The sequence below is a fragment of the Pundamilia nyererei genome, unplaced genomic scaffold (genome assembly GCF_000239375.1).
Source record: "Pundamilia nyererei isolate P.nyererei 1_Seehausen unplaced genomic scaffold, PunNye1.0 scaffold00028, whole genome shotgun sequence".
Classification (NCBI taxonomy): domain Eukaryota; kingdom Metazoa; phylum Chordata; class Actinopteri; order Cichliformes; family Cichlidae; genus Pundamilia; species Pundamilia nyererei.
Window position 1 is genome coordinate 460372 of NW_005187429.1, and position 20957 is coordinate 481328.

At 41.2% G+C, this 20957-nt stretch overlaps 1 protein-coding gene across 1 annotated transcript in view; it reads right to left on the reverse strand.

The window, feature by feature from the left end:
* Positions 1 to 7455: 7455 nt before the first annotated feature.
* Positions 7456 to 20957, reverse strand: part of gabbr2 (gamma-aminobutyric acid (GABA) B receptor, 2) — a 186988-nt gene continuing 173486 nt past the window's right edge. The window contains exons 14-19 of the mRNA XM_005728286.1: positions 19280 to 19390; positions 17001 to 17225; positions 16608 to 16790; positions 16117 to 16246; positions 11359 to 11476; positions 7456 to 8557 (exon numbers count right to left, since the gene is read on the reverse strand). Of these exons, the coding sequence (XP_005728343.1) occupies positions 8392 to 8557; positions 11359 to 11476; positions 16117 to 16246; positions 16608 to 16790; positions 17001 to 17225; positions 19280 to 19390 (933 nt within the window). The 3' untranslated portion in view covers positions 7456 to 8391. The remainder of the gene's footprint in view (positions 8558 to 11358; positions 11477 to 16116; positions 16247 to 16607; positions 16791 to 17000; positions 17226 to 19279; positions 19391 to 20957) is intronic.

Below are 20957 nucleotides of genomic sequence, written 5' to 3' on the forward strand. Positions count from 1 at the left end.
GTAGCAGACACATCTCTACATCAACTGCTCAGAGGAGACTGCACGAATCAGGCCTTTATGGTCTAATAGCTGCTAAGAAACCACGACTAAGGAAAAACGACAAGCAGAAGAGATTTGTTTGGACCAAAAAACACAAGAAATGTACATTAGACCAGTGGAAATCTGTGCATTGGTCTGATGAATCCAAATTTGAGATCTTTGATTCCACCCACTGTGTCTTTGTGTGATGTGGAAAAGGTGAACGGATGATCTCTGCATGCATGGTTCCCACCATGGAGGTGTGATTGTGTGGGGGTGCTTTGCTGGAGACACTGTTGGGCATTTATTCAAAATTGAAAGCACACTGAACCAACATGGCTCCTGCAGTGGCAGGATGCTGTGGTATTTTTCAACAGGACAATGACCCCAAACACACCTCCAGGCTGTGTAAGGGCTATGTAACCAAGAAGTAGAGTGATGGAGTGCTGGGCCAGATGGCCTGTCCTCCACAGTCACCTGACTTAAAACAAGTCAAGATGGTTTGGAGTGAGATGGACCGCAGAGTGAAGGAAAGACTTTTTCACATTTAGACTTAATGACTTAATTTAGACTTAATGAAGGCTGCACTCGGTGTAGAACAGTCAGTTCATGGTATGCAGTCAGCCACAGTCGCAACCGGCTGCTCTATTGGTTCTCTGTGTGGAGCACAATGCTGCAACCATGTTCAGGCTCAATATTTGCAAATGATAAACAAGCTTATTTAAATGAGTCATAAATGCAAATGCAAAAACAAACACACTGTGACCCTGTCAGTAACACACTCTCCTTCATCCTGTGTGCCACTGGGTTTCTTCTCACGGTTCAATTATTTATCAAACTCAGTGTACAAGACTTTTCTTTGTACATTTATTCTTTGCACTTTGCTTTCATGTTTGAGGACAGCAGATTTCACTGTGGGCCCTTTGCATGCCAATAAGAGCCTTGATGTTGACTGGCCAGTGTATCACATCCACACTTTCTTGTGCTTTGGAATCAAATTGAATGTTTGCTGTATCTGCAGTGCTGAGGTTTCTGCAGTTGTCTTCACAACAGTGGTATTGGCCTTTTTTGCTAATTCTGTGTATGCTAAGTGTTTCACTGACACAGTATTGCAACTAATTGTTCACCCCCATGCCTTTCCTACTGTGACGAATTGAACACCCTTAGTAAAGGGGAGATTTTATTAGTTATTTATTATGAACATGCAGTTCTTACATTTTACTGACTATTCACTGGAGGAGATGGAAGAAATACCAGCAATTTCTTATTTCTTAGCAATTAAAGTTATTCTGTTTGTATCTAGTCCAAACCATGCGCAGCAAAGGCAGTAAGGTTTTGTTTTCTGTATGTAATGAACATCAGAGCGATTTTTGATAAGTGTAACGCTATGAGCAACATAATTGCTTAGCTTAGCTATTAGCTAAGAAATTGTAAGTACATATTACTAAATCGCACAATACTGACTGAAAATGTCATTTTTTAAATGCACGACAGCATGGGTCACTGTTCACACAGCCTGATGTACATAACAATATATATGTAATTCTGGAGAACAAGCTCTGTTCATAAGGTTAATAGCTATTAGTAATTATAGCATTAGCTTCAAAGGCACATTCATTACCCAACATTTGACTTTTGCTGTCTATAGGTAGAAATTACTCTGAATCACAGCTCCGCTGGCAATAACACTCTTGGCCATGAGTGAACTAAAGAAACCATCCATCTTCTTCTGCTTGTCCAATTCACGGTCGTGTGGAGGGGTCTGGAGCCTATCCCAACTTCCATGGGTTGAGAGGCGGGGTACATGGTCGACAGGTCGCCAACCAGTGTTTGCACCTATTGTTTCCTGGCCAGGTGGCTACTCAAGGATCTACTTAGGAAGATCCTGTCTTTTGTGGTGGCTACACACTGGCTGTCACTTGGTGTTCGCTCTCTCTGCGGTAGGGTATCACTCCCTGTTCCTGTTCCAACACACAGTGGTGTGTTTGAGTAGCTTATCTGCATAGCAATTTAATTAAACACATTTAGATACCTTCTTTTTTCATAGTATAATCTTCATGTGCTTCATCCAAAGCACACTCTCTGTGTACTCACTCCTTAATTTATTGCCAAAGTATTCACTCACTGTCTTTACTGTTTCACTAGCTTAGCTTGTAGCCGATTCGCTAGCAGTATGGCCTCTTCACCTGTTCCTCCTGCACTTTCCTGCTCATTGTGTCAGATATCTAGTTACTCCTTGGCCTCCTTTAGCAGTAATGATACTTGTAATAAATGTAGCCTCTTTGCAGCTCTGGAGGCCAGGATTACTGAATTGGAGACTCGGCTTCACACCCTTGATACACCTGTAGCTAGCCAGGCCCCTATAGGCGGTGCAGCCGAAGGTAGCGTAGGCCCCGGCAGACCCCGAGCAGCAGGGGAAAGACAACGGCTGGGTGACGGTAAGGAGGAAGCATAGTCTTAAACAGAAGCTGCAGGTACACCACCAACCTGTTCATGTGTCTAACCGTTTTTCCCCACTCGGCGACACACCCGCCAGGGATCAAACTGTGGTAATTGACAATTCTATTCTCAGACATGTGAAGCTAGAGACACCGGCAACCATAGCCAATTGTTTTCCAGGGGCCAGAGCAGGTGACACTGAGGGAAATTTAAAACTGCTGGCTAAGGGTAAACGTAAATTCTGTAAAATTATAATTCACGTCGGCAGTAATGACACCCAGTTACGTCAATAAAATAAATATTGAATCGGTGTGTAAATTTGCCAAAACAATGTCGGACTCTGTAGTTTTCTCTGGTCCCCTCCCCAATCAGACCAGGAGTGACATGTTTAGCCGCATGTTCTCCTTAAATTGCTGGCTGTCTGAGTGGTGTCAGACATTTCTATAGCTGACACCTTCAAGCTAAATGAATAAATACCACTACGGTCAAGTGGAGAAATACACAAGTTGTACTCTGAGGTGAAGAGTCCATTATACAGGGTGGGCCATTTGGCAGATCAGTGGTGAAATCAGTTTATGCTTTTAGAAATGCTAGAGATCCAAAATACAGGTTGGGCCATTTATATGGATACACCGTAATAAAATGGGAATGGTTGGTGATATTAAAGTCCTGTTTGTGGCACATTAGTATATGAGAGGGGGCAAACTCCTCAAGATGGGTGGTGACCATGGTGGCCATTTAGAAGTCGGCCATCTTGGATACAACTTTTGTTTTTTCAGTAGGAAGAGGGCCATGTGACACATCAAACTTATTGGTAATGTCACAAGAAAAACAATGGTGTGCTTGGTTTCAACATAACTTTATTCTTTCATGAGTTATTTACAAGTTTCTCTTTGTTCACAGCCATTGACATGTCAAAGAGGTTAACACGTGAGGAGCGGATCGAAATTGTGTTGATATCTGGTGAACGCAGTAACCGGGTCATTGCAGCAGATTTGTGTCCAGAATGTGGACGCAAGAAAACTGTCAGTAATGAAGAAACATCAGTGGCTGTCCTAGCTTCATTCAGCAAGATCCCACAGCGTAGCACTCGCCGCATGGCACTGGAGAGTGGCATTAGTCGAACATCCCTTTGGCGGATATTAACTACTCACAAATGGCACCCTTACAAACTCCAGCTGCTGCAGCGTGTCAACGAGGATGACCCAGATCGGCACACAGAATTTGCAGAATGGGCAAAACAAAAATTGGAACAGGACCCTCAGTTCATGCAGAAGATTTTGTTCAGTGATGAGGCAAACTTTTATTTGAATGGTGAAGTTAACAAACAAAACCACCGCTATTGGTCTGACACTAACCCACATTGGATGGATCCCTCCAAGACTGTTGGAACAACAAAAGTGGTGGTTTGGTGTGGTATATGGGGAACAACGATAGTGGGTCCATTCTTCATCAATGGAAACCTCAAGGCCACTGGATATTTGAAATTGCTACATGATGATGTGTTTCCCTCTTTATGCACTGAAGCTGGCACGTTCCCTGAGTTTTTCCAGCAAGATGGTGCACTACCACATTATGGGTGCCAGGTCCGAGCATTCCTAGATAAACAGTTTCCTGGAAAGTGGATTGGTCATCGTGGGCCAGTTGAATGGCCCAAGTTCTCCTAATCTGACCCCCTTAGACTTTTATCTTTGGGGTCATCTGAAGGCAATTGTCTATGGTGTGAAGATACGAGATGTGCAGCACCTGAAACTACGGATACTGGATGCCTGTGCTGGCATTTCTCCTGCGGTGTTGCTATTAGTGTGTGAAGAGTGGGAGAAGAGGGTTGCATTGACAATCCAACACAATGGGCAGCACATTGAACACATTTTATAAGTGGTCAGAAACTTGTAAATAACTCATGAAATAATAAAGTTATGTTGAAACCAAGCACACCATTGTTTTTCTTGTGACATTACCAATAAGTTTGATGTGTCACATGGCCCTCTTCCTACTGAAAAAACAAAAGTTGTATCCAAGATGGCCGACTTCTAAATGGCCACCATGGTCACCACCCATCTTGAGGAGTTTGCCCCCTCGCATATACTAATGTGCCACAAACAGGACTTTAATATCACCAACCATTCCCATGTTATTACGGTGTATCCATATAAATGGCCCAACCTGTATTTTGGATCTCTAGCATTTCTAAAAGCATAAACTGATTTCACCACTGATCTGCCTTTAAATCAAAATTGTACCATAAAACTGTAATTGTACCACATCCAAGACATGCACGAAGATAAAAACAACCAATACATGATTTTCGGTCTCACTTTATTTAATGATGATGTGAAAAGTAAAGGCTGTCCATAACATTCAGACAACAAAAGAAGAATGTTTTTTTTTCTCCAAAGTCCCCCCCCCCCATAACAACTAATGGCTCCAAAAATGTTCAGGTGTTCCAAGTGTGATACTTATTTTATACAACTTCTTCATATCTAGACCTCATCTGTACATAACATAGTTACAGATACTGTAAATTAAAAAAAATGACTTCCAAGTATCCTTGTGACATTTTGTGAAACATTTTCCTATGTAAAAATGAAAATGTACGTAAAGATCTTTACATATACATATATATAGTTCTCTATTCTTTCTGTAATAAGAAAACAATTTATTGCCCCTCTTAAACATGTTGCATTTAACATAGGTTTTGTTTATCATTTTAAACTCTTAATTGAACTTAATGCCATGTGATACCACATATCAAACCGACAAAACAGTAACAGTATGGACCTCTGTGTTGTTCCACTTAATATATTTGTCATATTACTATATTTTTGGACATGTATGTTTTGTGTTCTCCAGAAACCCTGATGATGACACATACAACGATATAATATATATACGTACATGTCACTTTGATCTTCAAACTTAAAAGACCTGTGGCAAATACAAATCATCAGCATGATGTTATTCATTACAGGAATTTATGAGCCCTTGACCTTCCACGATTGCATCTGCTGAACAGTTTTTCATTCATGTTCAAAAGAATTGAAATGGTTCATAAAAGAATAAAAATCAGGGCACCTTACAAAATATATCGAACAACAACTGATGATCTGCATTTGGTATTTTTGAATGGACTAAAAGGAAAAAAAAGTAATTTGATAAATTGGTAAATGCCAGGAGTGGTTTATTAAGATTGATCGTTTGCTACTACTTTCACTTTATTGCCCTCGGTGAATTGTTGCTAAACCAGTAGCATATTCGATATGATGATGTTGAGTTTACCCACTGAGAATCTTGGCATTGACGTGTGTGAGCTAATCAAACAGGTTAAGAGAACCTAAATCCATGAGCAAATACACGTAAAACCAAATCGCAGGTGAGAGGATGAAACTACAGAGTGGATTTGTCACAACAGTTGCAAAAACAGAGGTAACTCTGTGAATTATACATTTTATTTCATGCCGTCTTGAGAAAGCCAAATACCAAATATTCCATACATGGACACCATCATCAGGGTATCAGCAAATTGTACACAATCACATTTAATGTAATATATAAAATGTGCGGTTGGTTTGTTTTATCTCCTGAAGGAAGAACCAACCCTCTGACAATGTCTCTCACTCACTTGTCAAGTGATCGTGATTCTCTGGTTGGCAAAGGTGCAGGAGAAGCTGTGACTCCTTGGGTATCTGTGCTCAGGGTTTTCCCCGCTCCTGTACTAAGCAGGGGCTGGAAGGGGAGGAGCTCTCATAGGGGGGGGAGTCACCGTGATATGTCCCCATAGCAGGCGGGTCCCTGCTTGGTTGTCTCTTGCTCCAACTCGGTCGCAGGAGAGATCCACTCCAGCTGAGGTGGAGTATTTGCCAAGTACTCCCAAACTGTCCCGTTCACCGAGGCATGGAATTGAAATTAATCTATGACACGTTGTACACTTTACAGATGTGCGGCCAATGTTGTGGGTCAGCGCATTTACCACACTGTGTATGTACTGTGGGTCCTGCAGGCTACAATATAAGACAACAGGCACAGCGCTCAACAAACGCCTTAAAAACTAAAAACCAAGACACCAATGGTGAAACAATATGCTGAGGACAAACCTTCTCACGCTCGATAAAAAAGTCCTTTGTTTGTCCGGAGTCATTACTTGCTTTTCTCCTGCATGAGGAAAGTTTTACAAAAAACTGTCGATGACCGTTGTGCTCAATGCGGTTCAGCGGCACTGAACATTACATTTCCATAGCAACTGAGGTATGTTCACTGTTGCTAAGTGTGAAGTGGGTTTTCATGACACTCGATATTATCTGTGAAGAAAGCCCTGTGTCTGTGCTGTATCACTGTGTCCAGCAGTGGCGGCATCACCGTCTTGGAACTGTAAGCTACAGTCGGTAGGGGCTTATTACTTGACACTCCCTTGTGTTTACTGTCTTTACTACCACTCATGGAAATTCAGGTCAGCCCGCTTAATCCAGACTAGCTGTGGAACCGGAAAACCTACATCCTTTCCACCATCACTTCTCGAGTTTGATCTCTTCTGACAAAGCAGCTTTTTATTCATTTCAGAGTCTTGTGCCTTTTTTTGTGCCATTGACTCCCCCATCGCCCTTAACTGTGCCGGTTAGCTGTAAGGGCTAGATCGGACAGACATCTTAACAGTCTATGGAGACCAATCTGTGGGGATCAATAAGACCAGGCCCGTCACTAAAGCAGTGTCTGAAAAGCACCCGATCTCATGAGGCGCTCTCATATGAGCGTGTCTTTGCGTGTGCACTTCTTGGCGTATTAACACACATAAACGACATCTGTGGAACACTCTCATGGCGTTCTATTTTCTAACATACGCAGCCTTTGAGACTTTTTTAAAAGGCATAGCACTGATATTCTGTATAACATGCTTTCTGAAGACATATTGAGCAGACTGTAAAATATGAAGGCTTATGCAAAGTCTGATGTGAAATCTCTGATGAAAACAAAAAACAGCGGTACAGATAAGCAAAGTGGAAAAAACAAAATAAAATAAAAAAGAACCAAGTTGTTTAAATTTAAAAAAAATGGGCACTGGTGCATTTTGATATTTGGTGACTCAGACTTTGATGTATCTTACTTTGCTGCCCACAAGCTAATTGATTAACAGTTACAGAAAAATCTATATCTCTCATACATATGTCTAATTTGTAGGATGCCATGTTTTATACGCTTTTCATCTGAAATTGTCATGCCTACCTGCCTCTGTTATAAGCCTCACGCTTAGAACCAACTTAATTGTCCATTCACAGCATATACAAAGCTTACAGTACATCAATGTTAAAAATGATGATATTTACATATCTGGACAAGATTGGGAAAGGGTAAAGCAGTAAATTTGATGATTTCCTTTTGTTGGATTTTGCAGATTCCTCCTCTCCAAACCATTATCCAGTCACTGAAGCAGTGAAATACTCAAGTTAGATGACAAACTTACGTGTTGCTGCGAGCACATACATACAACAGATTAGGAACAGAAACAGACAATCCCCTCTGAAGCAGATAAGGCTACACATCATTAGGGTTGGTCCACCACAGCTATTGGGGTGTCGCTATATTTGTGCATGTGTGTGTATTTGTATATAGCCTATCTGTGTTTGACTGTGCATATGTGTATATGCCTAGGCAGGCGGGGGGGCAAATGGACAAGGGGATGTTAATTAAAGGAGTTTTTAAGGGTCATCCAGTGCTCACTCTGTCTCCTCATACCCCATCCTGACTGAGGATATCAGTTTACAAGAAGACCAAGGTGAAGAGGTATGAAGAGTGAACCCCCCTCCCCCCCCTCCCTTCTCTCCCTGTCCTCCTTGATCCGAGACAAAATACGCACTTACGCTGATGATATCAGTCTATTGTAGAAAAAAAGAATCACATATGTCTCCTCTGCAAAGAGCCAGGTGGGGGAGTGAATGAAGCTCACAGGCCAGAGACCATTACCCGGTAGGAGGGGGGCATGTGTCTGTGCCTTGGGCTCGAACCAGGGCTGCCATTAGGGCTGGTGCAGCTAGCATCTACCCCTCCTATGGAAGGTAAGTAGGCATGATGGAGGATGGGCAGCTGCAAAGACAGTCGACGCTGTATGCTGCAGATAGAGAAGGAAAGGAACAATGTCAGTGATTACAGCACATTTACTGAAGTATTATGTTATAGTCAGCAGTCTGCTCTTTCTTTTCTTGTCATTACTTACAATATAAGTTCTTTGCATATCCCATGGATGCTGAAGAATGTGGATTTTTTTTTTTTCACTGACTTGAAATTGTTATTTCGGGCTGACAGATCACACGCTCCTTGTCCTCCACCTGCTTTCTTCTTTTTCTTGTAATCTGTTTGCCTTTTTTCATGTCAACTTTGATGCCCAAGCTTTTTTTTCTCCCACATGAGTCACAGTGAGTGTCTCTGGGGAAATGCTATTTGGAATCTCATGGAAACTCTTTGTAGAGCTGTGCCTTTTCTTTGTACACAGCTGTTTCAGTTTCTTTAGTCAGACTTTCTGTTTCTTTCTTGCCTCAGAAGTGCAGGGTTCTCTCTCACAACGTCTCGCAACGTCACCAATTTCTTGTCTTTTCCTGAAGGTAAATGTATTTCCGTATATAGAAATATCAGGGCGTAGCAGTATGGAGACGATAATCAGGCTATATGCAGATTGCACAAGTCTGTTGGTTCAGAATGATTCTGATTTACTGACATACCCACAGTGGTGAGAACATACGTTTCATAAATCTGATGGTAATTTTGCGTAAGCCGTTTTCTGCACGGGATAAGAACAGATATTAATAAATGAGAACCAATGTGTCTGTCTATCACGTTGGATCGCTTTGTTGTATAAATCTAACCAGGGCTGGATCATTTTGCTTCTATTAATGAATTTACCCCATTTTTACTCTTGCTGACCCTCTGCCAGAGTTCAGAGTCAGTATTTGTCATTTGCAAATTAGTGTCTTTGTAAGTTCAAATGTGCGTTCGCAGCTGTGCCCCGGACAGTGCACTTCATCTGCTTTTAGTGATTCCTCTTGCATGATTTATCTGAGCATCATATGGGATATGCAGAGCTAAATTCAGTTCATCTCAGGTTATCAGCACCAACCGCAGCAGTTTTTCCCCCCACAAATTAATTAACACATTAGCCATAAAGCTAGTGACGGAATTGAATTCCTCACTAAGCAGTAAGCATCTTATTTTTCATTAATTTTAGCAATGGAGCTCTTTCAGGCAGATCTGATCCTGGAAAGGCTTCAATAAAATGCTGTGTTTTAGCAATATGGCCATATGAGCTGGATGTTGCTGTCAATACAACAATTTTGTCACAGTCTGGAAGTGGCATATGCAGTGGTCTTGCTCGATTTACTATTAAAATGTTCGCTACACACTTTCACACATATCAAGTTACAGTGAGAAACTGAACATGGCGAACAGAAAAGATGGATCATAAAAGACTGGCATCTGGCATTGCACAGCTTCCCACAAGCCTTCAGCAATTTCTTTAATTGTTTTCTGTGTATTCTTTAGCATCCTCCTCTCTAGCTTCTTCTTCTTACTAAGCCCCTAATCCACCGTTCCTCTTTCCACCGTCGCTTCTGGGATCGTCTGACGTAAAAGAACATTTCATGCTTCCGCCTGGTGTGACAGTTTGCACCCTACCTCGCCAGAGCCATTGCCACTGCCAGCCATTTTCAAGAAAGTTACATAAGCATTTGGTTGTGTAAAAAATTAAGAGGGGCTAATAAGATTCAAGCTTGTTCTGCATTAAACGTAGTAAAATGTCTTAATTAGGAAAACTTAAATATTAATGGTCCTCAGGCCTTTTCAGTTATTCTGACCCGTCCTACTTTATGTGATGAAAACACAACAGCTTATGAAGGAATTTCGGGATATTTTTTGGAATATCATATAGGACACGGGTGCTACACTTCACAATAACACACCCCTGCATTTTTCATGCCACAAAATATTTATACAGCTCGATCTCTCTCTATTCATAACTCTTTTGTAACTTATTTATATTTGTCTCTTCTTTCTCTTCTCTTTCTCTCCCTTCATCTCTCTTCCCTCCATGTGATCAAACATTCATGTGGCATGGGAACAGCTCCAAGTGTTCCTTTACTTCTGTTCTCCTCCCTGTCTATTTTCAGAGCTGCTTCCAAAGCGGGCTGTAAATCAGTGGTTACATAAGCCTCTGCGAGTCTCTACCTTCTTCTTTCTCCCCTCCTTCTTATCTCTGCCTTTCTTATCTATCTAAACATATTTTTTCTCTTTAAACATCTTCTCTGTGTAACTGCCCTCTCCTCTGCATTGTATCCTCCTTGCCTCTTGTCTCCGCTTTCTTCATCCATCCATCCCTCTACATCCTGCATTCTTCTCCTGGTTCTGGTTAAACGTGTGCGGGAGGGAAACTTCTCAATGATGCATGAAGTGTCCCCCCCCCCCCCCCCCCCCCATTGATGAAGTTGACATCCCTCAGCTTTGCTGCCTTATGAATAATAAGTGAATGCAGATCTGCATTTGAATGTTTTGAGAGTTCATCTTCCTTTAAAAGTTGAGAAAACAAATCAATTACCTGAGTGTATATGCATGCAAAATGGACATGTGTGTTTTTGTGTGTCCGGCTGTAAGTAAGCTGCAGGACGTTCAGCATACTTGGAGAATACACTTGCACTCTGTGAGGTGATATGCATGTTGGTGGTTGATGGTATGTGCGTTGCGTGGGAGAGAAAAGTAGAGGGCCAGTCCATGCTTTCATAAGGCTCTGTTGCCAGAGCAACTGCCTGAGAGCTGCTGGTGGTTGTGCTACATGTGACATGTCGTCTGACGAGAAAGCTGACAAGACAGAGGGAAAAAGGGGGAGAGACACGGGAGTAGAGGGGCTAAGGAAATGGGAGATCTCACTGTTCTGGTGAGTTGATATCCTCGAGAGGACCTCTGTTTATTCTGGAAGGATCCATGGAGCCCCACTGCGCCTGTGGTTTCTGCTCTAGGTGGTTCTTCAGTATCGACTTTTCTCCATCTGCATGAAAACATGTGTAGACAATAAAGAAAATTGCAGGCTGTCACCTGGACTGTCATATTTTGTCAGTGTAAGTTGAAAATGACTAGGATTTCAAATAAGGCATTGGCCTTCAGTCCTAACATTGGGCTTTCCAACCGTGCAAAAAATAGCAACAAATGCTAATAAATCAGCTAATGCTAGGTGTGTATTGTATGTCAACACACACCTAGCAAAGTTAGTCTGTGAAGGATCATGTCAGCTCAGATGTCCATGCTCACTGCATATGCTTCATTGACACTAAGAAGTTAAACCAAGTGTGTTGACATTCAGTATGAAGAGACCGCTTTTGCATGATGTGCAGACTAGCGTTACAGATTAGTTCAAAAGGAGCAGGTGAAAATGGCTAAAAAAACTAGTCAAAAATTTCTCGCTCAACTATCTGCATGCTAGACAAATTACACAAGTCAGACTATGTTTTGGACAGAGATGCAAAAAACAAACCTGCTTTGCTCAAACTTTGAAAGTGGACGCTAACACTTGGACCAGATTCATTTCAGAAGTGGGGACTGGGTGATATCACAACAGAACAAGTGCACTGAGTCACCAGCTGAAGATGCCAGGATTCAAACCACTGGCCCTGAGGACTGAGGCTTAAGTGCTCTACCACCAAACACACAGCCACCAAAACATTACTGTTTGTGAGTGCCAGTAATCTAAGGCTATCTCTTTACAACAGGGAGAAAAACACTCCCGCTGCATTAAGTAGCACCACATGAGCCGTCTTCTTTCTTAAACGGGACTGGAAGAGAAAGAAAATGTATATCTAATGGTTTAAACCTGAGAAGAATTAATTCAAACGGAAATAATTGGATCTTGTGAGGTGAAAAGCAGGCAAATACTCCTTGTGTACCGTCCTATCATAGGGCAAGAAAATGTTTCAATGAAAAAATAATTTAATGGCATTTAAAGCCTGAAAATTCGCAAATATTCCACACGTAAAAAAACAAAACAAAAACACTGTAAAGTATAAAAGATTTTGTCTTTCTTTCAGTGCTGTTAATCTATACATAACAGCATTTAACTTATCATGCTAAAATCAGGCCATGGCTGTCAACCTGTCAGAAAACCGCACCTTAACTGTCATCTCCTGGTGTTCTCCAGCATCGCCATGTGCTTCTACATATTCATGAAGACAGCTAGAGCGAGGGAGAGGTGGAGTGTCGCGTCTCACCCTTTGTGAGTGAGCGTAATCGCTGTTGACACAGCATTCTTCCCTTATAACAGCCACTCATTCACAGCCCCCAATACATTTAGACCAGCTCTCTTATGAATACTGATGACTACAGTTAGAAGCCAGTGGTGATGATGATGATGACCGTCAAGCATAAGTAGAATGAAGCTGGGAAAAGTTTATGTGCCGATGATCTTTAAAGGAAGCTTAACTACCTGTGATTTTATGGTCAGAACGTGTGTCAGGCTGACATTTGTGAGCAGCGCCTTACGCGCGCTCTCTCTTTCTTATTGTCTCCATAAGATAGAATTTCAGCAACCCAGCAGCTGATACGTTCTAACCCAAACATAAAAATATTTTCTCATTTAGAGAAAACTATTTTTTCATATATACTTTGATCATCTTTTAATTTTTGAAAGGTTTAAAAGAAATTATTTCCAATAACCTACATCTTCTTTGACATATCTAATTTATTGGGCTCCTTTGACGATATAAGCGAGGAAGCACTAGAAAAGGCTGTGTCTTAAAATAGACCCAGTTTTATGAGCCCACACAATCTGAATTTTACTTCATTACACTGAACCTGATGTCAGCTGCCAGCTGCTGCCTCCACTTTCGACAGATTTTTTTCCTCAGCAAGTGTAAAACAACAGGTAAAATGATGCATTTTTATGAATTGAACTACACTGTGGGATCCATTGATTTGACCTTTGAAACCACGCATGCTAAAATAGACAAACTAAAATAAGCTCAGTAAGGAAGATTCACACTGTATCCACTCATCTGCCTGAATTCCTGGGCGTTCAAGCTGCTACTCTATTCCTTACATCCCTGTCAAACGTAACTCTGTCATCATCACACTGGCCCAATCATTTTTTGGGTAACTTTCTGTGAACCAATCAGCCTCTGTCCTGGCTCTTGTTCAGTCTCATTTGTGTGACCCACCTCCACTCCATTTCCACCAGTGATCTTTGTCCAGGTCTCCACCTGCTTCATCTCTGCCACCACTAGTGTTTTTCTTCCAGGTGCTCCCTTTAGGGATCACCACAGCAGACCATTTGCCTCCATCTCACCCCACCTCTGAAACAAGCTACATCTCTGCATACTTTCAAAAACAGAATCAAAACTTTTTTTGATCCAGGCTGACACGTAATAGATGTTGATTTTCTTTGCTTTGTTGTAGTTGCTGTTTTCAAAGAAATGTGCTACATAAATAAAATTGCGATAGCCAAAGCCATCCTTATATACATCCATGAATCTCCTCTGTGATCTTCTTTTCCTCCTGCCTGACAGCTCCATATTCAACAGCCACTATCACATATCTATATAAAATCTATCCTTGTATCCTCGGCACCGTCATATAATATCAATAAATAACTTAAAGTAATTTTAAAGCCAAACTATATTTAGTTTCAGACAGGAGGGCGTACACTTATTTTTAGCACAAACACAAAAGGCAGGGGTAGAGAATACGCTAAAACACACAAAAAGAAGCATTACACACATTTCTGTGTGAATGTGCTCATTAACAGCCATCAGTTCACTGCGTAACTATGAACTTTCACAGATGAGGAACTTCTCAAACAATTCCAACACGCTCTGCTCCCAATTGGCAGAATGAGCGCAGCTGTTGTGCTCTTTTACCTTCCCGAGCTCAGACAGATCCATTAGACACCCCTGAGAGCAGCTTTGTGCTGGCGTGTGCAGCAGACACGCTGGATCCGGCTGCTGTACATCAGCGTCACTCTGCGACTCTTAAAATGGTGCCTAATGCAAAGCGACGCTGCTGGGCTGTAACGATTCGCTGATTCAATTTGAGGCAGCAGACTTCATAATGTCTGCCATACATGCATCGTTTAAACAGCACAGGCAGAAGTTTGGAGGACTGATGGGACATGCATCTTTATATTTCAGCAAATTAGGATTTGCTCTTCGTGTTTCCATAAACTAGTCTCGCCCGATGATGACTCACCTCACCTGCTCCCAAACTTTTCTTTACTCTTATCTGCTTCTCGACTTTGTTTCACAGACACTAAACTACGCCCCAAACAAGAAATAATTAGGTATAAAACCGAGTGTACACCAGGGTTTGAAAGTGAGGCGAGAATGACGTGTGACTACAATATGTGCTAAATTTGACAAACAGCAGTGGAGCATACGTGTACTGAGGTGCTGTAGCTAATCTCGTGACTCATTACAGACGTCACAGATGCTCCTGTGTCCCTCGTGCTGACAGGTGCTCCAGCAATGGGAAAAAAAGAAAGATATTCCTTCATCCAGCTGCTCTAAAAGCAGAATTAAAATCCTTTACTAAAACCACTGAATATGGAAATGCACCGTAACGGTAGCAAAGAATTAGTATTAGATAACGTATGTGAGGATTACTTTGAAACTGAAGCCAGTTCAGGATTTTATGATAGTCCTGAAATTGTGATACAAACCACTAAAATGTAAATTACACTCGCTAATGTGTAACACAACGGAACCACAAAATGATACTAGCACAGTGCACGATCACAACATGATATCAAAGTGCATACATTACAACAGAACTAAACAAAAGCAGTTTTGATCTCTATGGCTTATTTAAATAACTTAAATAACTAACTAGTTCATGCACTATAGTGGCACCACTGTGTAAAGAGGCGTGGCCTCTTAAAGTGACTTACAGATTAGGGATATCAAACTCATTTCACATCATCGGACGCTTAGAGCCTACGTTGATCCCAAATAGGCCAAACCGCTCAAACTCCACTTTCTGTCACTGAAAAGTCGTTTAACTGCACATTCAATCTCTGAGATTTCTCAATATATGAAAAAGTGGTGCACTTTCATCTCAGCGCACCTCAGTTTTTTTTAAATGATAAAAAAAAGGCTGCTGTAGAAAATCAAGGAAATCTGTCAGCTTGACTTTTTGCAGTGTAAATTACAGAAAATGTTTTGGTAACTCATTGCTCAAACTGTCCTGTAATCATACAGCAGAGATTTTTTGTAAATTCTTATAAAACGCCCTATTTTATTTATTTATTTATTTAATCATTCATTTTACTGTGGACACATTAAAAAAACAAAAAACTAAATATTTCTACAGTTAATAGTAACAAAAGCTCATTACTGTAGTATGAATGGCTGTGCGCAAGGTCATTATTGTTAGGAGAAGCTGTAAAATTAAAATAAAACACATGCCCCCATTTACACTTTCCAAAAATGTCCGGTGGGCTGGATCAGGGACGATTCTGGCTGCTTGGCTTTAGGTTTGACACCCCTGCTACAGATGGTTCTGTGAGTGAAACAATTTTTCACTAATATGGAATATTTCCCATGTGCCTCAAATGCTTATTGTCAGACAGATATAAAAACAGAGCTATAAAAACAGTATGGCAGTAGTTGACCAGGGCTAAATGAAAGCATGCAGCGAGTATCTCACCTTTGCCATCTGTAAAGTTGCGTATGCTGAGAATGTTGTTGGCATCCGAATAATGGTTCTGTTTAATGTAGGGAGTTTTCTCCGGCGTGTCCTGCAGCTGCATGGTCACTTCCTCCAGCTCTTTGTCCAACTTTTTACCCAGAAAAAAATGTTCTGTTAGTTCATTGAGTATTACAGTTGATCACTTAAAGTAAGTACATTCTCACTCATCACTTAACTATTGTTTCACACCAAGGTTTCATTAATTATCCACACACAGCCTAGCTTACACACTGTGAGGTTATCAGCCAGAAATGAACCTAAATTAAGGTTTGTCTGGGTGTGACTGACTGCTGCAAATGCTACTTTGCCAAAATGATGAAGAAATCTTCAAAGAAATCTTTTTTAAAGTGTAACAGAACATTTACTCTTTGTGCCCACTGCATCGGTGTCCTGTCTGAAAGGTGATGACTGGTTAAAAGATGAAAACAAAGAAGCTGTAACTGGCTGACCTCTGTTATCCTCATACGGAGGCGGTGGTTATCAGTCTGAAGGCCGTCCAGTCGAGAAGTGTTGGCTTGGTTGACGCTGGTGACTGAGGTGGAGGTCTTGGAGTCTTCTTTCTTCTGATTCTGGGTGAACTTTAATCTGCGGTTCTGGGTGGCTGCGTCTGGGTTTGTTCTCATCGTAATTAGCTGAAAGTGGAGTTATGTGCATTAGTCACAGCTGCACTCTCGCACTCTAAAATTGCATGAGTGCAAAAAAAAATCAACACCTAACTGTTTACGCTGCGTTTTCAGCTTTCAGGACTTAGCTGAGTGATAATTAAAAGCTCTAGTTTATGTCATTGCAGAGTCTTTCAGCCACGCTCACACACACACCCTCTCTGTCCTATAAAAACTGACCTTGGGAACGAAGACCAGACAGAGCGTGATGGTGCTACAAAAGATGATCACCAGCGCTACAATGCAGAACTGGACATTGGGCTGGTCCCTCGTCAGAAAAGACACCGCGGCGCCAATGATGCACATGATTCCGACGTTGTACACGCTCATTCCGATATATTTGCTATCGTTCAGAGCGGGAATGCTCACATTCCTGGTCTCCCATGCCAGAAAGCACCCAAACAGCTGTAAGAGAAGAGAAAAGGAAGAATATGAGTTATGTTTAAGAGAAGATCACACAAAGCTCTGAGAACAAATGAATGACTTTGGTCATAGAAAGTCTGGACTTGTCTTTCTCCATCAGTGACGTTTAAGCAGCTCTCATTTTCCTCCTGCTTGTTTACATTTCTGTCTGAGGTCTTTCAGAAGAATTATTCATTCTTAATTTATTTCTGATTGTTCATGGAGTGGGGGTTGTGTAATTTCACTTAGCTGAAAGCAGACAAAAATAAACTCATTATATGATGACGTGGTAAAGGGCTGAGATACAATCTAAAGAGACAGCAGTTTCACGTCTGGAAAATTTTATGTGCGAGTGAATTGTTTGTTGCAGCAGCAGCAGACTGCTGAATAATTCACAGTGAGCTGTGTAAGAGGGCTGCCTACTTATTCAAAGTCTAAATCAGAGTTTGTGGAATGACAAGCAGAAGAATTAATAGAGCGGTCATCGAGGCTTAGTGCACCTGAGGTGTGCGAGCATGTGGATGTCAGGTACGGCTGCAGTGTACTTGTATGTGTCCATATGTGAGTTTGCATGCATGTAAAAGCAGGGATGACTCAAGCCATAAACGTTTTGGTGTTGCGCTGTACCTCTCGGTGCCTCGCGGAGTTGACAGCTCCTGTCAATTACATCACTTTAACTTTCTGTACCGCTAAACTTCTTTGTTCCTGTCTTATTATTTTACAAGAAAGTCTCTTGGCTTATTCCTCTACCATCTCCTCATTCCTTCCATCTTTCCTTTTTGGGAACTTTTAGGTAGTATTTTTAGCCAGGCTACTCTTTATTCTTTCAATCTGCTTAAGATGAGTCATACATCACCAGAATCTAGCTTTTACTAACACCTAATAATGAGGAACATTTAGTACATGCTTTCATTTTCTTCAGTCTTGATTATTGCAACTCACTCCCTTTTCACATGCGTCCTTCAGCAAGCCCTAGCCCATTTACAACTGGTCCAAAATGCAGCAGCTAGGCTGCTAAAAAAAAAACTATTCAGCCCTCACACATCACTAAGCTTTTTCCCAATATTTTGGGTCTTGTTTTTCCATTTGGAATGAATGTTTGACTGTGTGTTTGTATAGCTGGACATGTGCAGCACACTTATCTTTAATGGTCTATCTCCAGTGTCTCTTTTTTTGTGGCAGGCTATACAGTTTCTCCTTCTTCATGGAGATTTTAAAGCACATATTATCTAGCTATGATAATAAGTACACATTCAGAGTTTGAAGCTCTGCTGATGAGCTTAAAGTAACACAGAGTTTTCAAATGAAATCACTGAGGAAAACCATTTAGTCTAAAGTAACTCAATATCGCTGATCCAAAAAACAAAAACAAAAAAGACCAAACAGAAATTTACTTTAATGTCTGTAAGTGTTAAATCAGTAGCAGTTAGAAAAAGAGGCAGTCAAACTCATACAAGCGCAAATGAAACAAGTAGCTTGACATATTGCAAACTGCTTGCTTTCATTCAGCTTCTCAAGAGTTAGATGAGAAACTCTGTCATATTTGTTTTCTGAAACTGTTAAGGAAAGTATAAAGTCAGGAAAAAAGGAAGCCATTATCCACTCATTTCCTCCCCCTTTTTTAATCAAAGCTTCTCCTGTGTTATTGAAGATTGTTTTCTTTCCAGGTCTTTGTATTGGAGAGAAGGGTCCTTCCTGATCCTCCACAATATTCACCTAAAGTTTTAGGGAAAAAAATCAAAATAAAGCTGAAAGTCTGCACTTCAATCACATGTTAATTGTTTGAGGAACAATCCAGTGTTGTGGCGTACAGAAGCAAAATTACAAAAATTGTGTTTTTGTCCCAATCATCTATTGCATGTCTGTCCAAAATGGAAGAGGGACTCTTGTTCCTTCTGCACTTTGCTTTGTTTTTCCTGATTAAAAGGTGTTTTACATAGACTTATTGGCAAATGTAAAGTATACACTAGAGATAGATTGCAAAAGAAAATCCAAGCCACATACGCAGACACATCTGCAGATCAATCTTTACATTTGACGAAATCCTGTTTTCTCACCATTAGTAGCCCCTTGTAGGCATAGACGATGCCCAGCCAAATGGTCATGTGGGTGTTCTCACAGTGCTCCAAGAAAGGTCGGATGGCAATGTCTCGGCCTTGGGGGTCGGCCTGTTGACAAAACAACAAATAGACAAGAAAAAAAAACTGAGTACAGCTCCCACAAAAGTACCAATCTCATCCCAGAGATTGAAACATTGCTGTTAACTCATAACCGCCTGGTTATGATTAGGAAAAGATTGCTGTTTTGGTTCTTTCAAAACATTAACCCGACATGTTTGAAGACAACATTTAACTGTGACGGCAAGGCGAGTGCCACCCACTTTGCTATTGCATTGACAAACACTGTCACTGGAAGAAATGATAAAACCAACAGAGAAACACTCTAAATAAGCTCTAAATAAAGAAAGCCCTCAGTGAGCCTTTCGGCTGTTCTCACATTAGTTTTCGATTTGTGGCTTATTTCACAAAGGAAATACAGACTATCCAATGCTCCTGCAAATTCAGGGTGTCTGTGATCAGCTATCCAGGTGTGAAATCAAACTGTTTCCCCATCACGGCCACTGGGCCTCTCCAAAGTCAGCTAAAGTTAAATTAATCTGTGCTTAGGATGCTAATGGGTACAACTAATGAAGCTTATTCATTAATGTGATTTACACCTCCTCCTTTCTTTCTTGTTTCTCACTCAGTCTCCGTCACGCTATCTCTTAATCCTGCCATCGTCTCTCCGTTCCTTCCAGCTTTCTCTTCGCTTCCACTTGTCTTTCGCCACAGCTCATGACACGAGTGACTTGCAGAGCAAATTAGCACCTGTGGTGGATATTAATACGCTAAAACACGTCACCTCCCCTTTCCCTTTTTCCCCTCTCGCTACCTTTGAAAAGCCTTTAATAAGAGCATTAGCTTGGCTGCATGGACTCATCTGAGGCCACTCTAATATATCAACTGTGAGACACCTGGGGCGAGGCCGGGCACAATGCCATGATGCTCTCCAGGTGTGTGCATGTTTAGTATTCGCAATTAGACATGTCTAATGTCTCAGCAGATGGTGTGTGAGCGTATGTGTGTATAAGCAAACCCAATAACATTTTTCACGAAACGTAGTCTATAATCGAAATTCCTGGGAAACAAAAAAAGAAGAGTAAACAAAGGGAAAAGAAATACACTGAAAAGATTGCCTCGTTTCCATCCTCATACCTATGACACTGTACTTTTTATTAATGCTCTCAACCATTCACAAATGCACACCTACACATACACACCCCAAAATACCTTGTGCACTTGTCATTCTGACATGAATATTCTCCATTCAGCTTGCATTAATGGAGATTACAGCTATTCATGCCTCCCTTCATGACCTTGATGAATTTATATTAGAGGTTCTCTATAGGATGATGGCTTAAAATGGGAAATTGGTGCTTAAAAAGGTGCCCTGACTCACCCGAAAGAAAGAAAAGAAAGGAAAATGGGCCCATAACACATCATTTCTGGGTATCCTTGGCGAGTTATATAGTACAGTTTCCTAGCTTTTATTCCCATGCCTCTATCGTAGAAATACAACTTCCACAGTGTTCCCTACTCAGCTTCTCTTCACTGCTCTTTCTGTTTCAAATGTTCAGCTCTGCACAGGATTACATATGCAGTTAGTTAAACATTGCAAACAGTTTGCAAAAAAAAA